Below are 18,292 nucleotides of genomic sequence, written 5' to 3'. Positions count from 1 at the left end.
TTCCCCCCTTTAGTAGTGTCCATTCATCCCATTAACCCTCAACGCATCAAGCTCATCCTTGGTCTTGCGATACAGCTCCTGCGCCTCGCGCTCCCTCCTGCTAACAAACCCGACTTCTTCCCGCAGAGCACCTAGACGTCGTTGGATCGCCACCTCCTCGGAGATGGCCAGCGTCTTGAACCCGCTGAGGGCGTTGTTGGCCTTGTCCAGCGCCTCGGCGGCCTCGCCAATCTTGTCCTTGAGCATCTTTTGGCGCTTCTGGTAGCCGCCCAGGTGCAGGCCTAGCTTCTTTTCGAGCTTGATGCCCTCTTCGGCTGTGCTGGAGATGGAATCTTGGATAGCCTGTGAATGATGAGGTTAGTTGACTTGAAGTAGGAAACTGGGCTTGAGCTACTGGGTGGTGCCACTTACGTCAAAGGCGTGCTTCATGGCTGCCTCCTCCCCTTCTTCGTCATCGCCATAGCATCCCAGACCTAGGAGCAAAGAGTTCTTGCTCCTGGCCTCGAAGGATTTTTGGATTTCGGCTGGCGAAGGCGTCGGCTTCGTCTCCAACATGATCTGAAGACGTGCCTCTGCAAGGTCATCGTCGCTGATGGTCTCCAAGCGAGGAGCAGTGCCACTGATCTTGGCGTTGGGTAAAGGATACTTGGCAGCATCGTTGGCGACGAGAGCAGCAGCCTCTCGCGCAATGAGCGCCTCAGCGGCATCTTGGAAAGTCTCGGCGTTCGAGAGCAGAGCCGAGACATCCACCTTGACCGGCCGTGGCAGCTGTCTCTGCATGACCTGTGTCCTTCTCCGCGCTTCCAGCGCTTCTTGTGCCGCCTTGATTTCGCGTTCCCGGCGATCCCTCTCTCCAGCGTCTTCCATCAACTGATCCTCGCTCAAAGTGACCTCCCTTTGATCTTCGGGAAGTTCAAGCTCCCATTCGGTATCTTTGGGTTTGGGCAACGATGCAAGACCTTGCTTCAATTGGCTGCGCAGTGCCATTTCTCGCATCTTGACATCTCTCGGTGTCGCTGAAACGAGGGTCTGGCTTCCATCGGCGTTCAACGCAAAGCTGTCACGGGGCGTCCTCATCGGAGTCTGTCCAACGCGAGCCGGCGTTTGCCCAACGCTATCTGTGTGCATTGGTGTTGCCAGGGGATTCGGTGTTGCAACCACTTGCTTGCGGGGGGCGACACCATCGAATCCAGTCGACTCGGTTCCTTCGTGTAGCGGAGTATTCTCGCCACCGAGTAGTGAAGACTGGGTGCTCGTCAAGGCTCTGATGTTCCGGATCTCATTCGCGATATGGTCTTCCTGGGCGGGAGCTCGAGGTGTTCGAATCGGGGCGTTGTTGTTAAGGGTCGAGTATTCGCTGATCAGGCCGCGTGTTGCATCGTTTTCGCTTTGGCGTGCCATCGTGCTTGCCCTCTCACCCATCATACCCATCTTCACAATCTCCTCCAACTCGCCCTCGCTCACCTGAGGAGCTGGCAGATTCAGCGCTCGTCTCTTGCTGCTCTGCTCGGCCTCCCTGATCTTCTGCATCTGGCCCGCCTTCACGGCAGCCTGGAACGATGCCGAGGGCGCCTCCTTTTCCTTCTTCCTCCTCTTGTTTTCTCCATCATCGTCGCCGTCGCCTTTGCGCTTGCTCGCAAGTTGTTGTTTTCTCGGGTCGAAAGCCTCTCGCTGGTGCTCGTTCCGGACCTGCTCCTCAGCGGTATCGTAGAATCCCGGGGCAGCCTTCTTCTCGAAAGGAATGTCGGCATTGTAGTCCATCTGGCCCTTCTTACGCGTGACGACCTTGATGTTGATGCCAGCCGTTTTGAGCTCGCGTCGCTTCTGCAGCGCAGCCAAACGGCGCGACTCCTCTTGCTGACGTTCTCTTGCCTTTCTCTTGGCCTTCTTTCCCTGTGTGTTGGCCAGACGCGCTCGGGCTTCGCTCAGCATCTCCTTTTCATCCTCGTCGAGATCGATCGTATCGGGTCGGGCGGGCTTGCTCTCCGGGTCTGGGTCAACCTCGCCGGGGCGCAATCGTCGAACGTCGTCGGCGCTTGGCGCCGATGCTTCGCCGCCATCGATACCGGTGAGACCGAATTGACTAGCTTCTCTTGCTTCGGCTTCGTCGAGGAGCTTCTGGTATCGCTCGAGACACTGGTTGGCGGTTCGGCCGACGGCAGGTGCGATGGTGCGCCATTGTGTCGGCATAAGCTTGGCGAGGTGCAGAAGCTTCTCGTCCTCCTCCTTGCTCCATTCCGTCTTCTTGATACTCGGGTCCAGCCATTCGTTCCATCTTGCCTTGCATTGCTTCGGGGTCTTGCGCGCGAGCAGTGACGAGACACGCGCCCACTGGTTCAGACCATATTTGGACACGGAGGCCTTGAGGATTTCATCCTCAATGTTGGTCCAAACACCTCCCTTGACGACACCCATGATGGCGAGGAGTGCTGAAGAGTTTCGGAGAGCGGCGCGGGTTGTGGTTGTCGAAAAGCCCCTTCGCGAGGGCGTTGCGCGAAAGAAATTATGATGCGAGGCCAAAAGTGAAGGATGGGTACACAAGGCTGAGAGCGGCTTGGCAAGTCTTAGTCAGCTTTGGAGAGTGATTGGTGATTGGTTCCACATGGAGTACCTAATGCAGCTCACCGAAGCACACCTGGACAGCCTCGGTATACTCGGTGAGGTCGGAAATTCCCAAGAGAACTTAATTCATAGCTCTTGATAATCCGGATTGAAAGCCTGACAAGATCACCGATGCAAGCTCCTCTTTGGTCAGAACATTTAAAGTCATCGACAAAAGACTCCTGACAAAATGCTTTGACCCGAAGTTTACGAAAGCCCATTCTAGCAATCGCATTCCTGAACGGTCAGGAACACACCATTCTTGCATCTTTCTGATTCTAGATAACGGCGGCATTTTTACGAAGCCCGCGGTTTCGAGCTGGAAGTTTAACATGGTAATGGTGCTGCCCTGCTTAAGCAATGTAGTGCGAGCATAGATCGAAGTCGATTACGACGACACAAGGTGAGGGTGCATGGATCTTGGCAGTGATTGGAGCCCCAACTCCGCTAACAGATTGATAAGAGCAGCCGCATTCATGAACTCTCAGCTTGTCACCCCCTCACTTTCCTCATTCTGCTGCCGAGGCATAGTAGCATCCACGCGTCCTGTTGGGTCGAAAGGGAGGGGGGTTTCTTCTGTCTCTCTCGATGTAGCGTAATACCTACCTGCCAGGAGGCAATGTTTTGGGGGAATTAGTTGTTCGTGACGAGCTCTGAGCACTTGCTTTGCAATATGGCGTGGCGTTTGGGGTCCACGCAGTCGAGCGGAGTTTACGCAAGGTGCCGACTCATGCTGTCCAACAAGCCGTTTCCTGGTATCAGGCACCGCGGAACACGGCAGTAGGCGATCAAAACAGCACCGAGCACATGGCGAGAAAGGCAATGGCAACACGTCGCTTGCGCAAAACACCATCTGACAATTTAAGAGGTGTCGTCTCCCAGAGTCAAAACAAGACAGCGCACCCTCGCGGAAGCCCAGGGGATATGCCGTCGGATGGCGGCAAACACATCCCCAAGTGGCAGATGGGATAATCTATCCATCACCAACAAATGGTCCAAGTCGCTCTCGGATTGTCTTAAGAGGGGTCACCGAATCGGAAACCGGAATACGATAACGACAACGACAAGACGAAACGTGCCGACCTGTCCAGCCTACTTAAAGAGAGGGGAAAGTTGGACAGAATTTACAGGATGCAGGGCAAACTTTTAGTGGAAGTGAGGGAAGAGCATGGCGTCTTCCAGGACAGTGGTTCCGCGGGACCGGTCCGCCAGTCGGTGCTGAAACATGCCGACCACCGAACCTTGTCGACTCGTGTTGGACAATGTGCTGCTGTGTTGCCATATTGGGCATCAAAGTTTGTGCTGGCATCCAGATATGTTAAGGAAAGGAGGAGTGAACAGGAATTCTAGATGGAGCATGTCTTTGTGCAACTACATGGCACCGCGCGCGCGAGAGAGTTGATTCATTGTTTTTGATAAACCGGGATTCGGACATGTGAGGCCTGCTGAACTGCGACGACGATGACACTGCGTACGACAATCAGTAGCCAGGTTGAAAGTCAACAACGCCTTTTGGCGAGCCGGTGGGCGTTGTACTCTGCTTCCGTACAGTCAGATACCTAACTAGCCTGCGGAGCTGACTCTGGTGATGTAACTTGGGGTAAAGTGCCCGCGCGGGAGTGGCTCAAGCTTAGAAATCACATTCCCAGGCTTGCGGAGTTGTCTACACTAACCTCCAAGTACCTAGGTACCGTCCATCGAAGCAACGGCGGCCCTGACAGATCTGGATTGTGGCTGAACTTCTGGAGGTGTGGCAGCCCCCCCTTATCGGCCATGGAAGCTGCGAAACTGCGTCATGGATAGGCCTGGCAGACGCCAACTCATGCGCCTTCTGTCCCACGAGATTGGTTCACTCACACGGGGTCACTCTCAAGTCCGGCAGGCACGCACCTATGATGGAAGCACCTATCCTAGGACCTACGGGATGGTTGCTCATCAACCCGCGGCAGGGAGCGTCCTGTCGTCTTGTCTTGTCGTCACCTTTCCTCCTTCGCTCTCCCTCGGCCTTCGTACCTTGTATCTCTCTCCGACTCAATCTTTCCCCGATTCCCCGACCATAAACTTGGCCTCCCTGTTCTCTTCGCTTACTGTACGAGTTTCCGAGGATTTACAGGCAAATCACTGCCGTCTTCGTTTCCCTTCGCTGGGCTAATCCCACCCACACAATACACCCAATACAACTCACAAACTCTGAGACATGACCGCAATATGATGGACCTCTCTATCAGAATCCCTGAGTTCCCCGTAGCCCGTCAGTCCAACGCCCCCCAAGCCTCAAGGGCCCCAACCGAAACGTGTTTAGGCCGTTACGGACGCCGGACGAAGCGTTGCGCTGCTCTCTCTCTCTCTCTCTCTCTCTTTCTCTGATCTTAGCAACGTCCCAACGCTGCTCCAATAGGAATCACTGGCGCCTCGAGATGCTATGACCTTCCGCTTTCTGAAGCGAACATTACGATCCATGTCCGGAGGGGCGCTGTCCCCATTCCACGAGTCCACGACACATCTCATCCCATCCCATTTCCATCCTAGTACCTAGGCCCATCCCACTTTGTTCCACACCCGTCGTCGAAGCCGCCCCCCCCCTGCTCAACTTCTGGGTGTGGTCACTGTGGTTGTCTCTCGCAAGCCCGGGCCCTTGGCTCGATTTCATCAGCGTCCATCGCTGTCCCACACTCGCCTTATCTCTTGATGTGGGCAGCGGCCCCCGGTCCTCTGCTACGTAGCTCGGATTTCTATTTCTTTTCCCATTCCCACTTCTCGTTGCGCCGAGCAAAGCGCTTTCCCTTGCTTATGTATCCGTACCCCTCTGCTCTTCCAGCTCTGGTCCCTCTTCCGGCCTGACAGTTCTACTCTCGGAGAGGCGTCCAACTGCTGTGTACGTCGGAACACGATCCTACAGGAATGGAATCGTGGCAGTGTCGCTCTGTCCATCCTACCGCGCTCGCCCCCAACGACAACGTCCAAAACAGAATATAGCTCCAACGCTCGACAACACAGCTCCCCCAAAGGCACAAACACTCGATAAAAAATTGGCGACCTTTTGTCTGTCAGATACCAAGCTCGAAAGTGCTTCGGGATTCTATTTGCGACAGTTGTGCCGTGTTCTGTACCAAGCACACTACACCACAAACGGACTCGATACAGCACACGAGCAACAACAACACGAAATAGCCAAAAATGTCGGCACCGAAAGACGACATCATAGTCACCCGGGTAGACCAAGATGTCCACGGGAAACCCATAAACGAGGCAACAGAGACCACATCGCTTTTGAGCGCAGGCGCTCGCGACGGCGACAGCTCCTGTGAAGATACGTGGCCGGGCTATGCGGACTTCGAAGGCTTGCCGTGGTGGAGGACGCCCTCTGTAGGATTCTCTCTTTCCGGCTCCGGCTCGGGCCGCTCTGTGACCCCGAACAAACGTGCTGACTCTTTATGCGCCAGGTCTACTGGCTTCTCATCCCGTATGCCCTCTTCACGCTGGCCTTTGGAGGCTCTCTGGTGCCCAAGTTGAACCTGTATGTCAAAATGATTTCGTGATGTCTATGCGGCCGATCGCAGTCGCTAATTCGTGTGTGACATAGAATCGTCGATCTGGTATGCCAAAGGCATTTCGCCGACGAGACGGCGCTGGATCCGGCCTTCGCTTTCACTCCTGTGATACTCGGCGCGGATAATCCGCAATGCCTCATCCCCGAGGTTAAGAAGAGCGTGTCCATGTTCACCCTGGCCATCAACTTGACCACCGGCATTCTCTCCGCCATCACGGCCCCGAAGTTGGGTCAGCTCTCAGATCGGTATGGCCGACGGAAGCTCTTGGCTTTAGCGTCCTGCGGCGGCGTCGTGGCCGAGCTCATCGTCATCATGTGTGCCAACTTCCCCTGGACATTCCACTACAACTGGCTGCTGCTCGGTGCCGTCGCCGACGGTCTCACCGGATCCTTCACAGCAGGCAGCGTCCTCATCAACTCGTACACCAGCGATTGCACCGCGCCATCTCAGCGCGGCGTACGCATCGGATATCTGCATGCCTGCCTCTTCAGCGGTCTCGCCTTCGGCCCCCTTTTGACTGGCTACTTTGCCGCCTGGACAGGCAACCTCCTCTCCGTATTCTACGTCACCATGGGATGCCACATCTACTTCATCATCTTTGTTGGCTTCATCGTCCCCGAGTCCCTCAGCGTGAAACGCCAGCTCCGCGCGCGCCAAAAGCACGACCAAGAAAAGGAGGCAAAGGCCGGCGATGGAACCTGGTCCACGATCAAGGCGGCCAACCCCCTGGCTCCCCTCAGGATCCTCTGGCCCACAGGATCCGGAACCTCCTCGAGACTGCGTCTCAACATCGTCGCGCTCTCCTTCACCGACATGATCCTCTTGGGGGCCGCCATGAGCGCCGGCACTGTCATCCTGCTCTACTCCGAGTCCCCCGAGACGTGGGGCTGGGGTACCCTGGAGAGCTCTCGCTACATCTCCGCCGTGTCCATGGTCCGCGTTGTCGCGCTGCTTGTCGTCCTCCCGCTGGTCAACTATGTCTTCCGCGTGCGGCCCGCAGCCTACCGGAGGAGGGTATCGGGCGTTTCCATCGTTGAGGCAAACAACGGCGCCGATAGCGTCGACTGCTGGATTCTTCGCTTCGCTCTGCTCTCGGACGTCACCGGCTCCCTTGGATACCTGTTTGCGAGAAGCGAGGCCGTATTCGTGCTTTCTGGCATGGTCACTGCTTTTGGCGGCCTCGGAAGTGCGACCATTCAAGCCGCCATCACCAAGCATGTGCCTGCGGACCAGGTCGGGCAGCTGCTCGGGGCCATTGGCGTTTTGCACGCCCTTTCGAGGGTGCTGGGTCCGATTGCCTTCAACACACTTTACTACTCGACTGTCGGCGTCTTTGATCAGGCCATCTTCGTCCTCCTTGCAGCCCTATTTGGCCTGGCTTTGTTGGCCAGCTTCATGGTGCGGCCCGGTGGTAAGTTGTTCAATTCCGCCCGTGCTGTACCTACGTGAAACTCCGTTGCTAACCGAGTACACAGTGTTCCTCGAGGAGACCTACGAGCCTGTACCTTCATCGGCGCCGCATTTGAGCTCCAACGCTAGCTCAGAGGCGCTGGAGGTGTTGACGGAGGAGGAGTTGATACCCAACAACTAATGTTTGGGTGTGCGTGTGGGTTGAGAGTTGTACGTTCTATGTAGTGTTTGTGTAGTTTCACAAGAATAGCCAGAGGAGGATTGAGATACCTAGAACATAGACGTCAGCGCCATTGAGCGCTAGAGGGTTGTGGTTCTTTTGATTTAGAGCAGCGGAGACTTTGCCGCATAGGATACAAGAGTATCCGGCGATACCATCAATACACCTTTTCTTGATTGTTCAGACGCCAGTTTACTCAGAGATTGGCTCAAGATTTGTATCTACTTTACATAGCTTTGACTGGCCGCATCCGTCAAATTTGAAAGACTCTTGAAAGAGTGCCTCTGCCTTTCCTTGGCCTCGGCACCCATTGGCTATTGAACAGAGCTTTGTGTTTGAGAATACCAGTACGACGGTAATCCGTACCTTGCTTCGTGAGCACGTATTGACTTCGTAAACACGGAGGGAAAAGAGGCATCAGTACCTAATTCCCGGGTGGAGGTTTTCTCCTCTCATTTTTGTTCCAACTCACCACCAAATCGACAACTCAGATCGAAAGCTTTTGCCGGCTAGGTGCTCAGTGGAAGTCTGCACAATGGCAAGCACCCGAACCACGATTCCTGAATCGTTAATGAGTAAACTAATCGTCCTATCCAGATGTTCCCTCTTATCTACTTGCTTCTTCTCCAAGCCGCTTCTCTAACCCTCGGCGCTCCGCAACAGGCCCTATCACTTCCTGGACGGAAAATGCCTATCCTCGACGCCGAGCTCAACGGAGACGGCGAAGAGAGGCTCAGAGAGATTCTTGACCGGCCCTACAGCACGCGACACCGCGACGGCAGCGACAGTAACAAACCCTTCAAGGACATTCGCTTCTCCGAGAGCGAGGGAAGAGCACGGTGGACGCGGGCTAGTGTGGTTAGCATAGAAGCGTCACGATCGGGTGTCGAGGGACATATCCTAGATGGGGTATCAGTTCAGAGACATGGGGTTGAAGACGATTCTGAGGGTAGGATGGAGCGCGGGGCCGATGAGGTGGCCAGGAGAGTCTATGGGCAAAGCACGTTGGAGGACGCGGATGCCTACTCCAGTTACGAGTAGAGATGTTGAGGACGATCCCTGGAACCCGGTCCTCAGAGACGGAGGGACCAGCGAAGACCCGTTTGCGAAGCCAAAGTTCCGCGAGGGACAGGGGGGGTTTCGTGCAGTGTGCGGGCTGTTCTGATCCCAGAGGTGGCTCCGAGGGTTGGAAGAGATCTATGCCCTTTGCTGAGCAAACAAACATCACTACCAAAGAAAACATTCACCAGCACCCGGCTGACCTCCTCGACGCCCTCGATCGCAGCAGCGCAAGTCCACTAGCATGGGACATCCCCACTTCCCAAGCACCTCCCTCCTCTCTCCAAGAACGTGGAACCACAGACTGGACCTGCAACCGCATCGGCCAGAAGAACATCAAAAAAGCGCTAGCCATGTACGACGTCTTCAACAAGGTCTTCGGCGCCCAGTCGCGGGTGGGCAAGACGAACCAGTGTTATGTAGCAGAGTGCCAGGACTAGTATTTTAGTTACTACCAAATGTCAGTAGACGTCAAGGAGAGGGCCGGTGCGCGGAAGAAAGTAGCGGATCGTGATCCGGGGAAGGGAGGGTCGTGTTATGCGGTTGCGGATGGGGAGAATTCGAATTGGTACCATCGGCACTTTTATGGGCATGTTGGGGCGAATCCGATTCCAAGTTATGATAGGGGGTTTAATATTAGAAGATGGAATTGATAGGGTAGATGAGGAGGAGTTTGCTTCTACGTGTAGGTATATGCTATATACCTTGGGTACTTTGGCCAGTTGCGGCCTTCTTAGAGCATCCAGATGGGTGTCTATGAATACGTTCATGGCTATTCTAGAAATAGAATGAAAGTGTCTAAGCTTCACCTTTCCAGTCCAACATCTTGATCGGAAACGAGTTCTTTTGATCTTGTGCTCATTTCATCCGCACAGAGGCTCAGTGATAGAGGTAAGGGATGGTGACGCAGTTCGCCCACTACCACCAACACAGCGAACGACATTTTGAGTTCGACTGGTTTCGCCGCAAAGCACAGACCGAAAACAAGAATTTCAACACCGCCACATGAATGAAGTCAATAGAAATGAATTGATACCCTCTCCCTCGCCGGAACTTCCAAAAAAGAAGAAAAAAGATAGGAATGGCGCTCGCCTCCTGAGTCGTTACAACGAATCGCAAAAATGTAAACGTTCCGACACCGAGAGTCGAACTCGGATCTCTCCGGACCTTTCAATGAAAGCGGAGTATGCTAACCGCTACACCATGCCGGATTTTCATGTCTTTAATCGCATTGCGTGAATACATCAACCGTTCCGCAAAAGCCCGCCTGTCCGAGCGCTGGTCATCTCAATCTCCCTGTCCCCTTTGAGGAGCAGCAAGTCGATGAGCGAACAAATTGCGAAGAGCCTTGAGGTAGACCGAGGTACTTTATCTGGCGCAGTCATTTCATCGATAGGTTGCCTCGAAGATTCAAGGCAATCAGTGATCACACAAAGTGACAAATGCTCCCTTCCCGTGACTCTTTCTGGCAGCCTTCCCGGCACTCACGGGCTTCTGTTGTCCTCCGGAGAGTCCGTGGGGAGTTTCCTCCGTCACAACTCGCCGGTCGGTTCCACTTCACCGAACAGTGGCCGCCGGCTAACTCCGAGATGTCGGAGACGGTCCTGTTTGCAAGGAGACGCCACCCGAGAAACCTTATGATATCTATATCCTCTTCGAAAAGGAAGTAATTTGGACGAGTCCACAACAGCATGACGACGGAGGGGCACCATGGAGTCTCAACCTGAACATCGCTTCGCATCATATCAAGACACCACCCCGCTTGCAAGATTCCATCATTAGTCCTTGCCTGGTAAAGGGAAAGATGAATCTGTCATGTTATCTGGGCAAAGCCGTCAAGCGTAAAGTTTCCCCTCCGTCAATTTAGATACGCGACCCCATGTTCTACGCAACTCCCAACGATGAGACCATTAGAATCATCCATCCCCTCAGCGTCTCCAAACCTGACTTTGACATTGGCCAAAAGCTTAGCTATGGTCTCGTCTGAAAGCGCGCCGCCGCCGGCCGGCATGTCAAAGTTGGGGTTACCCCTCGTCAAAGTCGACATGTTCATGAGGAGCTTCGGGACCCAGATGTTCAGGCTCAGCGCCAAGTCCAAGATTGCCGTGAGCAGCAACACCAAAGTTGCCATGATGAGAACGGCCATCCAAGTCTTGTTACATCGTAGGACGTTGACACTAACGTAGACAGTGGCTTGTGTCTTCGAGAACACATACTTGTCGTTTATCGGGTGCTCCGGTAGTCCCGCTTTCCATTTCGTCAAGCTGTCGTAGTTCTCGGGGTGGCCTAGGAATAACGGCTCTTGGCCAATCATGGCCCACCAGTAGGTGTTCAGAAGCTGCCCCAGGCGGATCGAAAACAACTCTTGTCCCACCGTGTAAACCGGTGGAAGTTCCCAGAATGCCGAGACATTTAACCCCAAACTAGGATCGACCGAGTACGACTGTACGACAGAAATCGAAGTCTCAAAGTGCTTAAACACGGCCTTAGTCATAGTCTGGAAATAGCTGAAAAACCATATCCCTACACTATATTCTACTGCGGGACAGCCATCAAAGAAGGTCGTGTTTGCATTCCGGCCTACTTCTGGCGTTAGTGCCGACGGTCGCATCGCTACGACCCCGCAGTCCCAACCAAAGCATGAGACTTGGACGTCGACGAAGGACGTGGTCATAGAACACTCTGCTATTGTAGCCCCATGAAAGTTGTGAGGATTGTAGCTATAGTAGATTAAGTTTCTGGGAGCAACTCGAAGGTCGTTGCAGCGCTCCTTTTCGCTCGTGAAATTCCGCCTTCCCTGGGGGTAGGGAATGGTGGTAACTTTGTCTCATGTGAAGTTATAATTGCACTGGCCGTATTGGCACCCTTCCCGCTGAATATCGAACTTTTTGTAGGCATCTGTTGTAGTATTTCGCAGCTCGGTACAGTCCAACGCCAGGTATGATGTCTGTAAGATAAGAATGGACCGGTGTCTTTGAGAAAAGTTGGCAACAGGAACCCCGATGAGTGCAGAATAGACTTCTTCATCCTGGTCCTGATCCACAGGAATCCACTCGCTGCTGCCATACCTGGGATGATACGAAAAGAGTTCGATCATGGGTATCTTGACGTTGCCCCATGTATCCATTTTTGATCGTTTGACTGCACCTGGGGCCCCAATAGATCCCAGGAACAAAGTGTCGACAGGAATACGTTGGACTGAAAGCCCTACATTCGTGTACCTTCTTGGAAAACAGCGCTGTAATTGAGGTATGGTAGTTCCGCAAAAGGCGAGTCACGCACCGAATCATCATGGTCCATTGAAGACCATATTACAAGCTGAACCCAAAGAGCGTCACATAACTGATTGAAGCCCACCGCACCACACTATCAACACCAGACGGATCGGGTCAATTTGTATATTCGTTGTTACCTGGCACAGGTCCTCAACGAATAAGATTTCGAGACTATCGTTTGTGGCTCGTAACGCATCAGCCAAGGTCCTCTTTTCCCAGGTTGGAATACTTCTGAAGGATTCGGGTCTTGCTGACTGAGACTTGGCGACATGTTGTGGTATCCGTCTATGACAATGACTGGACACTTACTTGTACGGAGCGGTCAGCCTCTTCTGCTATGGCGTCACGTAGGACGGATGAACGGGCTACCACTGGTTGGGTCCAGAGGCTGAGCGCCCCCGAGGCAGTTTGAAAGGCGTAAATTCGAAGACGAGAGAACATCGATGACTCGGCCTGTCATCAGAGCAACGAATACGGCATGTTTGAGCGTATTGCACAAGTATGAATCTTCCTTCAATAAGCCTGCCCAAAACTCGGCATCAAGTGGTATAATACAGTTTCATCGCGAAGTCGTCATGCCCTAGTAGCATCAAGCATTCTCTTCAAGCCACTCTTCAACTCTCTCAACCAGCTCGCTCTTCTTGCCTGCTGTGCTCTGTCCTCTCGCCGCAAGGATCTCTTTCAAATCGGCTACCAACAATTTGTTCACCGCACCGCTTGCCACAGACTCTTTCAGCTGTGCAGTTGTCACACCAGACCCGGAAACCTTTGCAGCCTTCGGCGCCGCCTTTGCTCTCTTGGCTGGCCTCTCGTCGTCACCGTCGGCCGCCTCGCGCTTGATGGCGGCCTTTGCCAACGCAATCTTGGTCTCGTCCTGAAGAGTCTCGGCCCAATCGTCGAGATAGCCGCCTGCACGCTTGCTGATGGCCTTGTATTTTGGTTCTGTGAGATCTTCCGCCTTTTCAGGGTACTCCTCCTCGAGGGCCAAGACCTGGAGGATCTTGTAGTGCCATTGCAGCGATGGGTTGGGGTATTTCTTGGGGTTGTACATGGCCTTCGGCAGCTGGAGCTGCTGAACGATGATGCGCATCTTGTCGATGAGCTCGTTGGAGCTGACGACGAGGGTACTTGGAGGCTCAGGGCCTTCGCGCAGGTCGTCGGCGAAGGGCAACGGGTAGAGCCAAAGACCGGCGGGTAGATAAGGTGTTCCTGAGTCGTCTTCAGACTTCTCATGGGAAGGGATGACGGCAACGAGAATTGGGCTAGAATTGACGCGGGTGACGGCCCATGCAATGCCAATCTTTTGGTCTTTGAGCAGCTTTTGCCATAGAGCGCTAAAGACACGGGTGGAGCCAACGTAGTCCTCCTCTGACGGGAAGATAAATGTTGATTTTTTGATGCTTGCCCAGAAGGGGAGCATAGACCGCGGCTTGAAGCCGATGATGCGGATGACGGGGGCGCCAAAGTCCTTGAGAGACTTCTGCTCCTCTGGTGCAAAGTGCACGTATTCGCCACCAAATTTGTAAGCCTTCTTGAACTCGACCTTTTCAACTGTCCGGGCACTATCCTCGGCGATTCGTGTCGTTTCGCCGTTGGCGAGCTGAGGTTTCTCACCGTCCAGCCAGATGTATGATGTTCTTGCTGGGGTCTGACGGTGGAGAATGTTGTATCCCTTGACCGAGATTCTGAGTCCAGGGGCGATCTCGAAGGGGAGGTTGGAGAACAAGGAGCGTTTGGGCGTTTCTTTGGAGTTGATGTTTGATATTAATGAGCTGAGGAGGCTGAGGCCATCGCCGGACTTTGAGTTTCTGGTCTCGGACAGATTGGCCTCTGCAATTAGGTCTCGATAGATGATGTCCTGTACGGTCAGCTTTGTGCCCATTCTAGTAATACGGCTCAATACTTACGTCGTAAAATTTGCCAAGGTCAAACTTCTTCTCGTCTCTGGTAATAGGGAAAAGTTCTATTACGACACCAAGATCGTACAAGTCTTTTGCACGGACAGCCGCGGCCGACTTGGCATCCTTGTTCTTGCCGTGAGGATTGTCGTTATCTGTAATGATGAACAGTCGCCTGCTGCCAAAATTCGCCGCCTTAGTGGTGAAGATTTGGTTTGCGCAGAAGAAGACGTTGGCCATTTGAACTTCTTCCTCCGCCGGCACTAGTACCTCATCCTCGTCTTCGGCCTCTTCTCCATCTGCGCCGACCAGGGTCTTCAATGCCTTGACATCCTCAGCAGCGGGGACATCGAGGTCTGTGAACAAGTAGCAGTGTGGGTAGCCCAGACCGGCTCTACCGCTCTCTTCTTGGAACTTGGACTTCTCCGTGCCGAAGAAGAGAATACCCATCATGTCCTTGGGGTTGGAGATGATGCGCTGCTGCATGAGATGATAGGCGCATTTCAAAGCTGCCTCGACGGCGCTGTCCCTATCGGCCTTCTTGGAGTTTGTTGCGGGCGGATGCTGCAGCATTGATGAGCTCACGTCAATGGCGAGCAAAATGGCATCTTTCTGAGCCTTGAAGTCCTGCGAGAGGTCAGTTGTAAGTCATGATCCACAGTGCATGAGACTCACGGTCTCGTCAAGCTCCTCCTCGGCTTCATCCTCATCCTCCTCCTCTCTTTTGAAATGTCCGCGATCAGTCATCTTGAATGTTTCACTATGAATATGTGACCAGAAGAGCTGTTTGGACTGCGTTGGCTGCGATGGGGGATAAATATAAGGTATCGAGCACCTGTAGGCGTCGCTCCAGGCAGCCAGCGCGACTGGGGCCTTCGCGAACCTGGGGAGCTCGCGCGCCAAGCTTGCAGGAGCTCCTGGTCACAGCGCGCGATCACGTGACTATCATTTTTGGATTACGCAGTACCTCATTGGCCAATTCTGACATGGGTTAGGGGAGTACCCAGGCAGCAGCTGTTTCAGGGCCAAAACAGGGGATTCGACAAGTATCGAGGTATCTTCTCGGTCTCGCAGGGGTCCTGCTCGGTGCTCGGTGGGCTGCTGTCCAGATCGGGATTTCCTTCGTCATCGAAGCCCGAATTCCTCAAAGTGTCGCCCAGCATCGACGCATCACCGGGGTTCGCGGATTGCCACAAGTGCGAGAATCTAGAGCCAGTCGAACAATAACCACCTTTTCCCTTCCCACTACACTTTTTTTTTTCTCAAGTTTTCACAACCATTCATTGTCACGATCCAATGGCGCTTAAATACTCAACAGGACAGCTCTCGCGGAGTCTGTCCAAGGCGACAACATCAGCGCGCAATGCCTCCTCGCCACTCGTTAAAGCGCTGCCGAAGCAGTCGGTTACACAGTTTAGATCAATGGCAACCGTGGTACCACCTGTGACACAAAACTCTGTTGGATCCAAGGGCCCAACGGCGATGGTATTCATGAACATGGGTGGTCCTTCAACAACGGACGAAGTGGGAGACTTCCTGAGCAGGCTTTTTGTAGGTGCTCCTCATCACTCAACATCTTCGACACAGAGCTAACGATGCGCAGGCAGATGGCGACTTGATTCCCCTCGGCCGTTTCCAGAACTACCTCGGTCCCCTGATTTCGAAGCGACGAACCCCCAAGATTCAGAAGCAATACGCCGATATTGGCGGCGGCTCACCTATTCGCAAGTGGTCCGAGTATCAAAACGCCGAGATGTGCAAGATCCTTGATGAGATCTCCCCCGAGACCGCACCGCACAAGCCGTATACGGCTTTCCGCTACGCCGACCCCCTGACGGAGGAGATGTACAACAAGCTTTTCGAAGATGGCTTTGGAAAGGGAAGAGGTGGAAGAGCGGTCGCATTCACACAATACCCCCAGTACTCGTGCTCAACGACAGGAAGCAGCATCAACGAGTTGTGGAAGTGGCGGCAACGGCTGGAAGGAAAGGCTGTCGGAGAAACGACACCCGGCGACGGTACCATCTCATGGAGTGTGATTGATCGCTGGCCGGTACACCCGGGCCTGGTCGAGGCGTTTGCGCAGAATATTGAGGCGAAGCTGTTGGAATACCCCGAGGACAGACGCAAGGACGCGGTCCTGATCTTTTCCGCCCACAGCTTGCCCATGTCTGTGGTCAACAGAGGCGACCCGTACCCGGCCGAGGTTGCTGCGACCGTCTACGCTGTCATGCAGCGCCTCAAGTTCTCCAACCCTTACCGCCTCTGCTGGCAGTCTCAGGTCGGCCCGTCCGCCTGGCTGGGTCCCCAGACCTCCGACTCGGTCGAGAACTACGTCCACAAGGGCCAGAAGGACCTGGTGTTGATTCCTATTGCCTTCACATCGGACCACATCGAGACCCTGTTCGAATTGGATCTCGAGGTCATCGCTGACTCTGGAAGCCCGGAGACTGTCAAGAGAGTTGAGAGTTTGAACGGCAGCCCCGTCTTCATCAAGGCTCTCGCCGACATTGCTAAGGCGCATCTTAACAGTAATGTAGCTTGCTCGCCGCAGATGGAGCTGCGGTGCCCTGGCTGCAAGAGCGAGCGGTGCTTGGAGTCAAAGAAGTTCTTTGCGGCACAGCAGTCAAAGCTTCTCCCGGTGCAGGGGAAGACCCTCGCTCAATAGAGAAAGAGTCGCAACTAATTGCGCCCATGTAATTGTGTACTATACCAGGTATCGGGGATCTGTTAGGGTCTAAAATGGCATTTGGGGAATGGCGAATTCAAAAACACATCAACTCTGAAGTCTACTGTATCATTCATGCTCAAAGTGATTCGCCCGCAGCTTCATAAACACTATGTGTTCAAGTTGTAGATGTGTGGTGAATGTCAATTGACCAACTGCGATGAAGCAAGGATTAGAAATGTTCAAGGGGACTTTGCCTGTGATGATGACGCCACTGTATTTCTTCACCTGTGCTAACAATTTCCAAACTTAACTCCACCAACGATCGCCCGCAATCAATCTACTCTCGTTGAAGCTACAAATCGAATTCATCGCCTTGCATAGTTGACAACAGGCTATGTCCAAGTCACGGTCTTTGGCACAGAAGGTATTTCGAACTCAGAGCCTTGATATTCGACGAAACATGAGCTCTCAAGATAAGATTCATTTCGGGCCATTTGAGGTCACCAGCCAGGTTAGTTGCATTTCATTTCTCAGCCATGGAACCCCTGCTATGAGAGTCATCGATCCCATGATAGCTTTGCGGCTTCTCAATAATCATCTTGATCTGGAAACGTTCTATAAGTGTGACATGAGCACCGCTTTCTTTCATTCAACAACAACTTGAACTCTGGGATCACGGCTACAGCCCCGGACTAACACAAGACCAGGTCTTCTACAAGACAGCACACTCCTTCGCCCTGGTAAACCTCAAGCCTCTCCTCCCAGGCCACGTCCTCGTCTGCCCCCTCAAACCCCATAAACGCCTCACGGATCTCCAGCCCGTCGAGGTGACGGACCTCTTCACGACGACACAGCTCATCCAAAAGATGCTCGCCCGTCGCTACTTTTCCAACACCACGACCACGTCAGAACCAGCAGCGCCGGAGGCTGGATCGTTTAACATTGCGGTCCAAGACGGCGCCGATGCGGGGCAGACGGTGTCGCACGTCCACGTCCACATTATCCCGCGCGTCCCAGGCGAGACGGGCAAGGACGGGGAAGGGCCGAGGGATGAGATCTATGAGCAGATGTCTGCGGAGGAAGGGAATGTTGGTGGCGCGCTGTGGGATGCGGAGTTGGGAAGGAGACCGGAGGCCGGAGGGAAGTTTGCGAGGATTGAGGATGCGATGAGGAAGGCGAGGGGGATGGAGGAGATGGTGGCGGAGGCGGATTCGTATCGAGAGTTGTTGAAGGATATGGGCTCTCTGAGTGAGAGCTAAAGTCCTACTTTGCCATACGATATCACAATGAATTGAGCATTTCAAGAGGTCATGTGCTTCAAGTTGTAATGAGTCTGAGCCTACGGCACTTGATGTGCGTCATTGTACTGCATGATGCGTAGCAAAAGGCAGAGAGATCAGCCTGAATATTGATGAGTTGAAGACCGATCAGTATCAAACAGCAAAATAAATATCTTCGCCATCTTACACATTGTGCATCTAGATGCAGCTCATAAAGTCAGCCGAAGATACATGTCGCGGTACTCCCTCATCGTAGATCCAGTGCTTAAGTTGACTGTGTCTCAATTAGCACGGTACACTAAGGAGCTTAGAGCGAGTCCATGGACC

At 53.7% G+C, this 18,292-nt stretch overlaps 7 protein-coding genes and 1 non-coding gene across 8 annotated transcripts; 4 read left to right on the top strand and 4 right to left on the bottom strand.

Moving 5' to 3' along the window:
- Nucleotides 1-9: 9 nt before the first annotated feature.
- BDP55DRAFT_541282 (myb-like DNA-binding domain-containing protein) lies at nt 10-2,415 on the bottom strand (the record flags this gene model as incomplete). The annotated part of the gene is made up of 2 exons (XM_060568207.1): nt 10-342; nt 412-2,415. 2 exons carry the CDS (start codon nt 2,413-2,415, stop codon nt 10-12), a joined length of 2,337 nt encoding a protein of 778 aa, XP_060435786.1.
- Nucleotides 2,416-5,778: 3,363 nt separating this feature from the next.
- Nucleotides 5,779-7,743, top strand: BDP55DRAFT_723635 (major facilitator superfamily transporter; the record flags this gene model as incomplete). Its single annotated transcript, XM_060578775.1, has 4 exons — nt 5,779-5,967; nt 6,045-6,118; nt 6,185-7,563; nt 7,628-7,743. 4 exons carry the CDS (start codon nt 5,779-5,781, stop codon nt 7,741-7,743), a joined length of 1,758 nt encoding a protein of 585 aa, XP_060435785.1.
- A 563-nt stretch (nt 7,744-8,306) lies between these two features.
- Nucleotides 8,307-9,281, top strand: BDP55DRAFT_763922 (uncharacterized protein; the record flags this gene model as incomplete). Its single annotated transcript, XM_060580912.1, has 3 exons — nt 8,307-8,320; nt 8,380-8,819; nt 8,954-9,281. Exons 1-3 carry the CDS (start codon nt 8,318-8,320, stop codon nt 9,279-9,281), a joined length of 771 nt encoding a protein of 256 aa, XP_060435784.1. The 5' UTR covers nt 8,307-8,317.
- A 690-nt stretch (nt 9,282-9,971) lies between these two features.
- BDP55DRAFT_t35 lies at nt 9,972-10,052 on the bottom strand. Its single transcript has one exon. It is a non-coding gene; the product is annotated as a tRNA-Glu (tRNA).
- Nucleotides 10,053-10,526: 474 nt separating this feature from the next.
- On the bottom strand, nt 10,527-11,622 carry BDP55DRAFT_645687 (uncharacterized protein). Its single transcript, XM_060573656.1, has one exon. The coding sequence runs from the start codon at nt 11,513-11,515 to the stop codon at nt 10,700-10,702; it is 816 nt and encodes a 271-aa protein (XP_060435783.1). The 5' UTR covers nt 11,516-11,622; the 3' UTR covers nt 10,527-10,699.
- Nucleotides 11,623-12,336: 714 nt separating this feature from the next.
- On the bottom strand, nt 12,337-14,672 carry BDP55DRAFT_214486 (Ku70 protein). The gene is made up of 2 exons (XM_060566020.1): nt 14,024-14,672; nt 12,337-13,974 (listed from the first exon to the last, which is right to left on the bottom strand). The coding sequence occupies exons 1-2, from the start codon at nt 14,585-14,587 to the stop codon at nt 12,706-12,708; spliced, it is 1,833 nt and encodes a 610-aa protein (XP_060435782.1). The 5' UTR covers nt 14,588-14,672; the 3' UTR covers nt 12,337-12,705.
- A 338-nt stretch (nt 14,673-15,010) lies between these two features.
- On the top strand, nt 15,011-16,999 carry BDP55DRAFT_572302 (ferrochelatase). The gene is made up of 2 exons (XM_060570750.1): nt 15,011-15,565; nt 15,618-16,999. The coding sequence occupies exons 1-2, from the start codon at nt 15,311-15,313 to the stop codon at nt 16,680-16,682; spliced, it is 1,320 nt and encodes a 439-aa protein (XP_060435781.1). The 5' UTR covers nt 15,011-15,310; the 3' UTR covers nt 16,683-16,999.
- On the top strand, nt 17,000-18,154 carry BDP55DRAFT_645682 (HIT domain-containing protein). The gene is made up of 2 exons (XM_060573655.1): nt 17,000-17,196; nt 17,393-18,154. The coding sequence occupies exons 1-2, from the start codon at nt 17,080-17,082 to the stop codon at nt 17,942-17,944; spliced, it is 669 nt and encodes a 222-aa protein (XP_060435780.1). The 5' UTR covers nt 17,000-17,079; the 3' UTR covers nt 17,945-18,154.
- The last annotated feature ends 138 nt before the right edge of the window (nt 18,155-18,292 follow it).

The sequence above is a fragment of the Colletotrichum godetiae genome (assembly GCF_030913485.1).
Source record: "Colletotrichum godetiae strain CBS 193.32 chromosome Unknown BDP55scaffold_3, whole genome shotgun sequence".
Lineage (NCBI taxonomy): Eukaryota > Fungi > Ascomycota > Sordariomycetes > Glomerellales > Glomerellaceae > Colletotrichum > Colletotrichum godetiae.
This window is presented reverse-complemented; position numbering and strand designations above follow the sequence as displayed.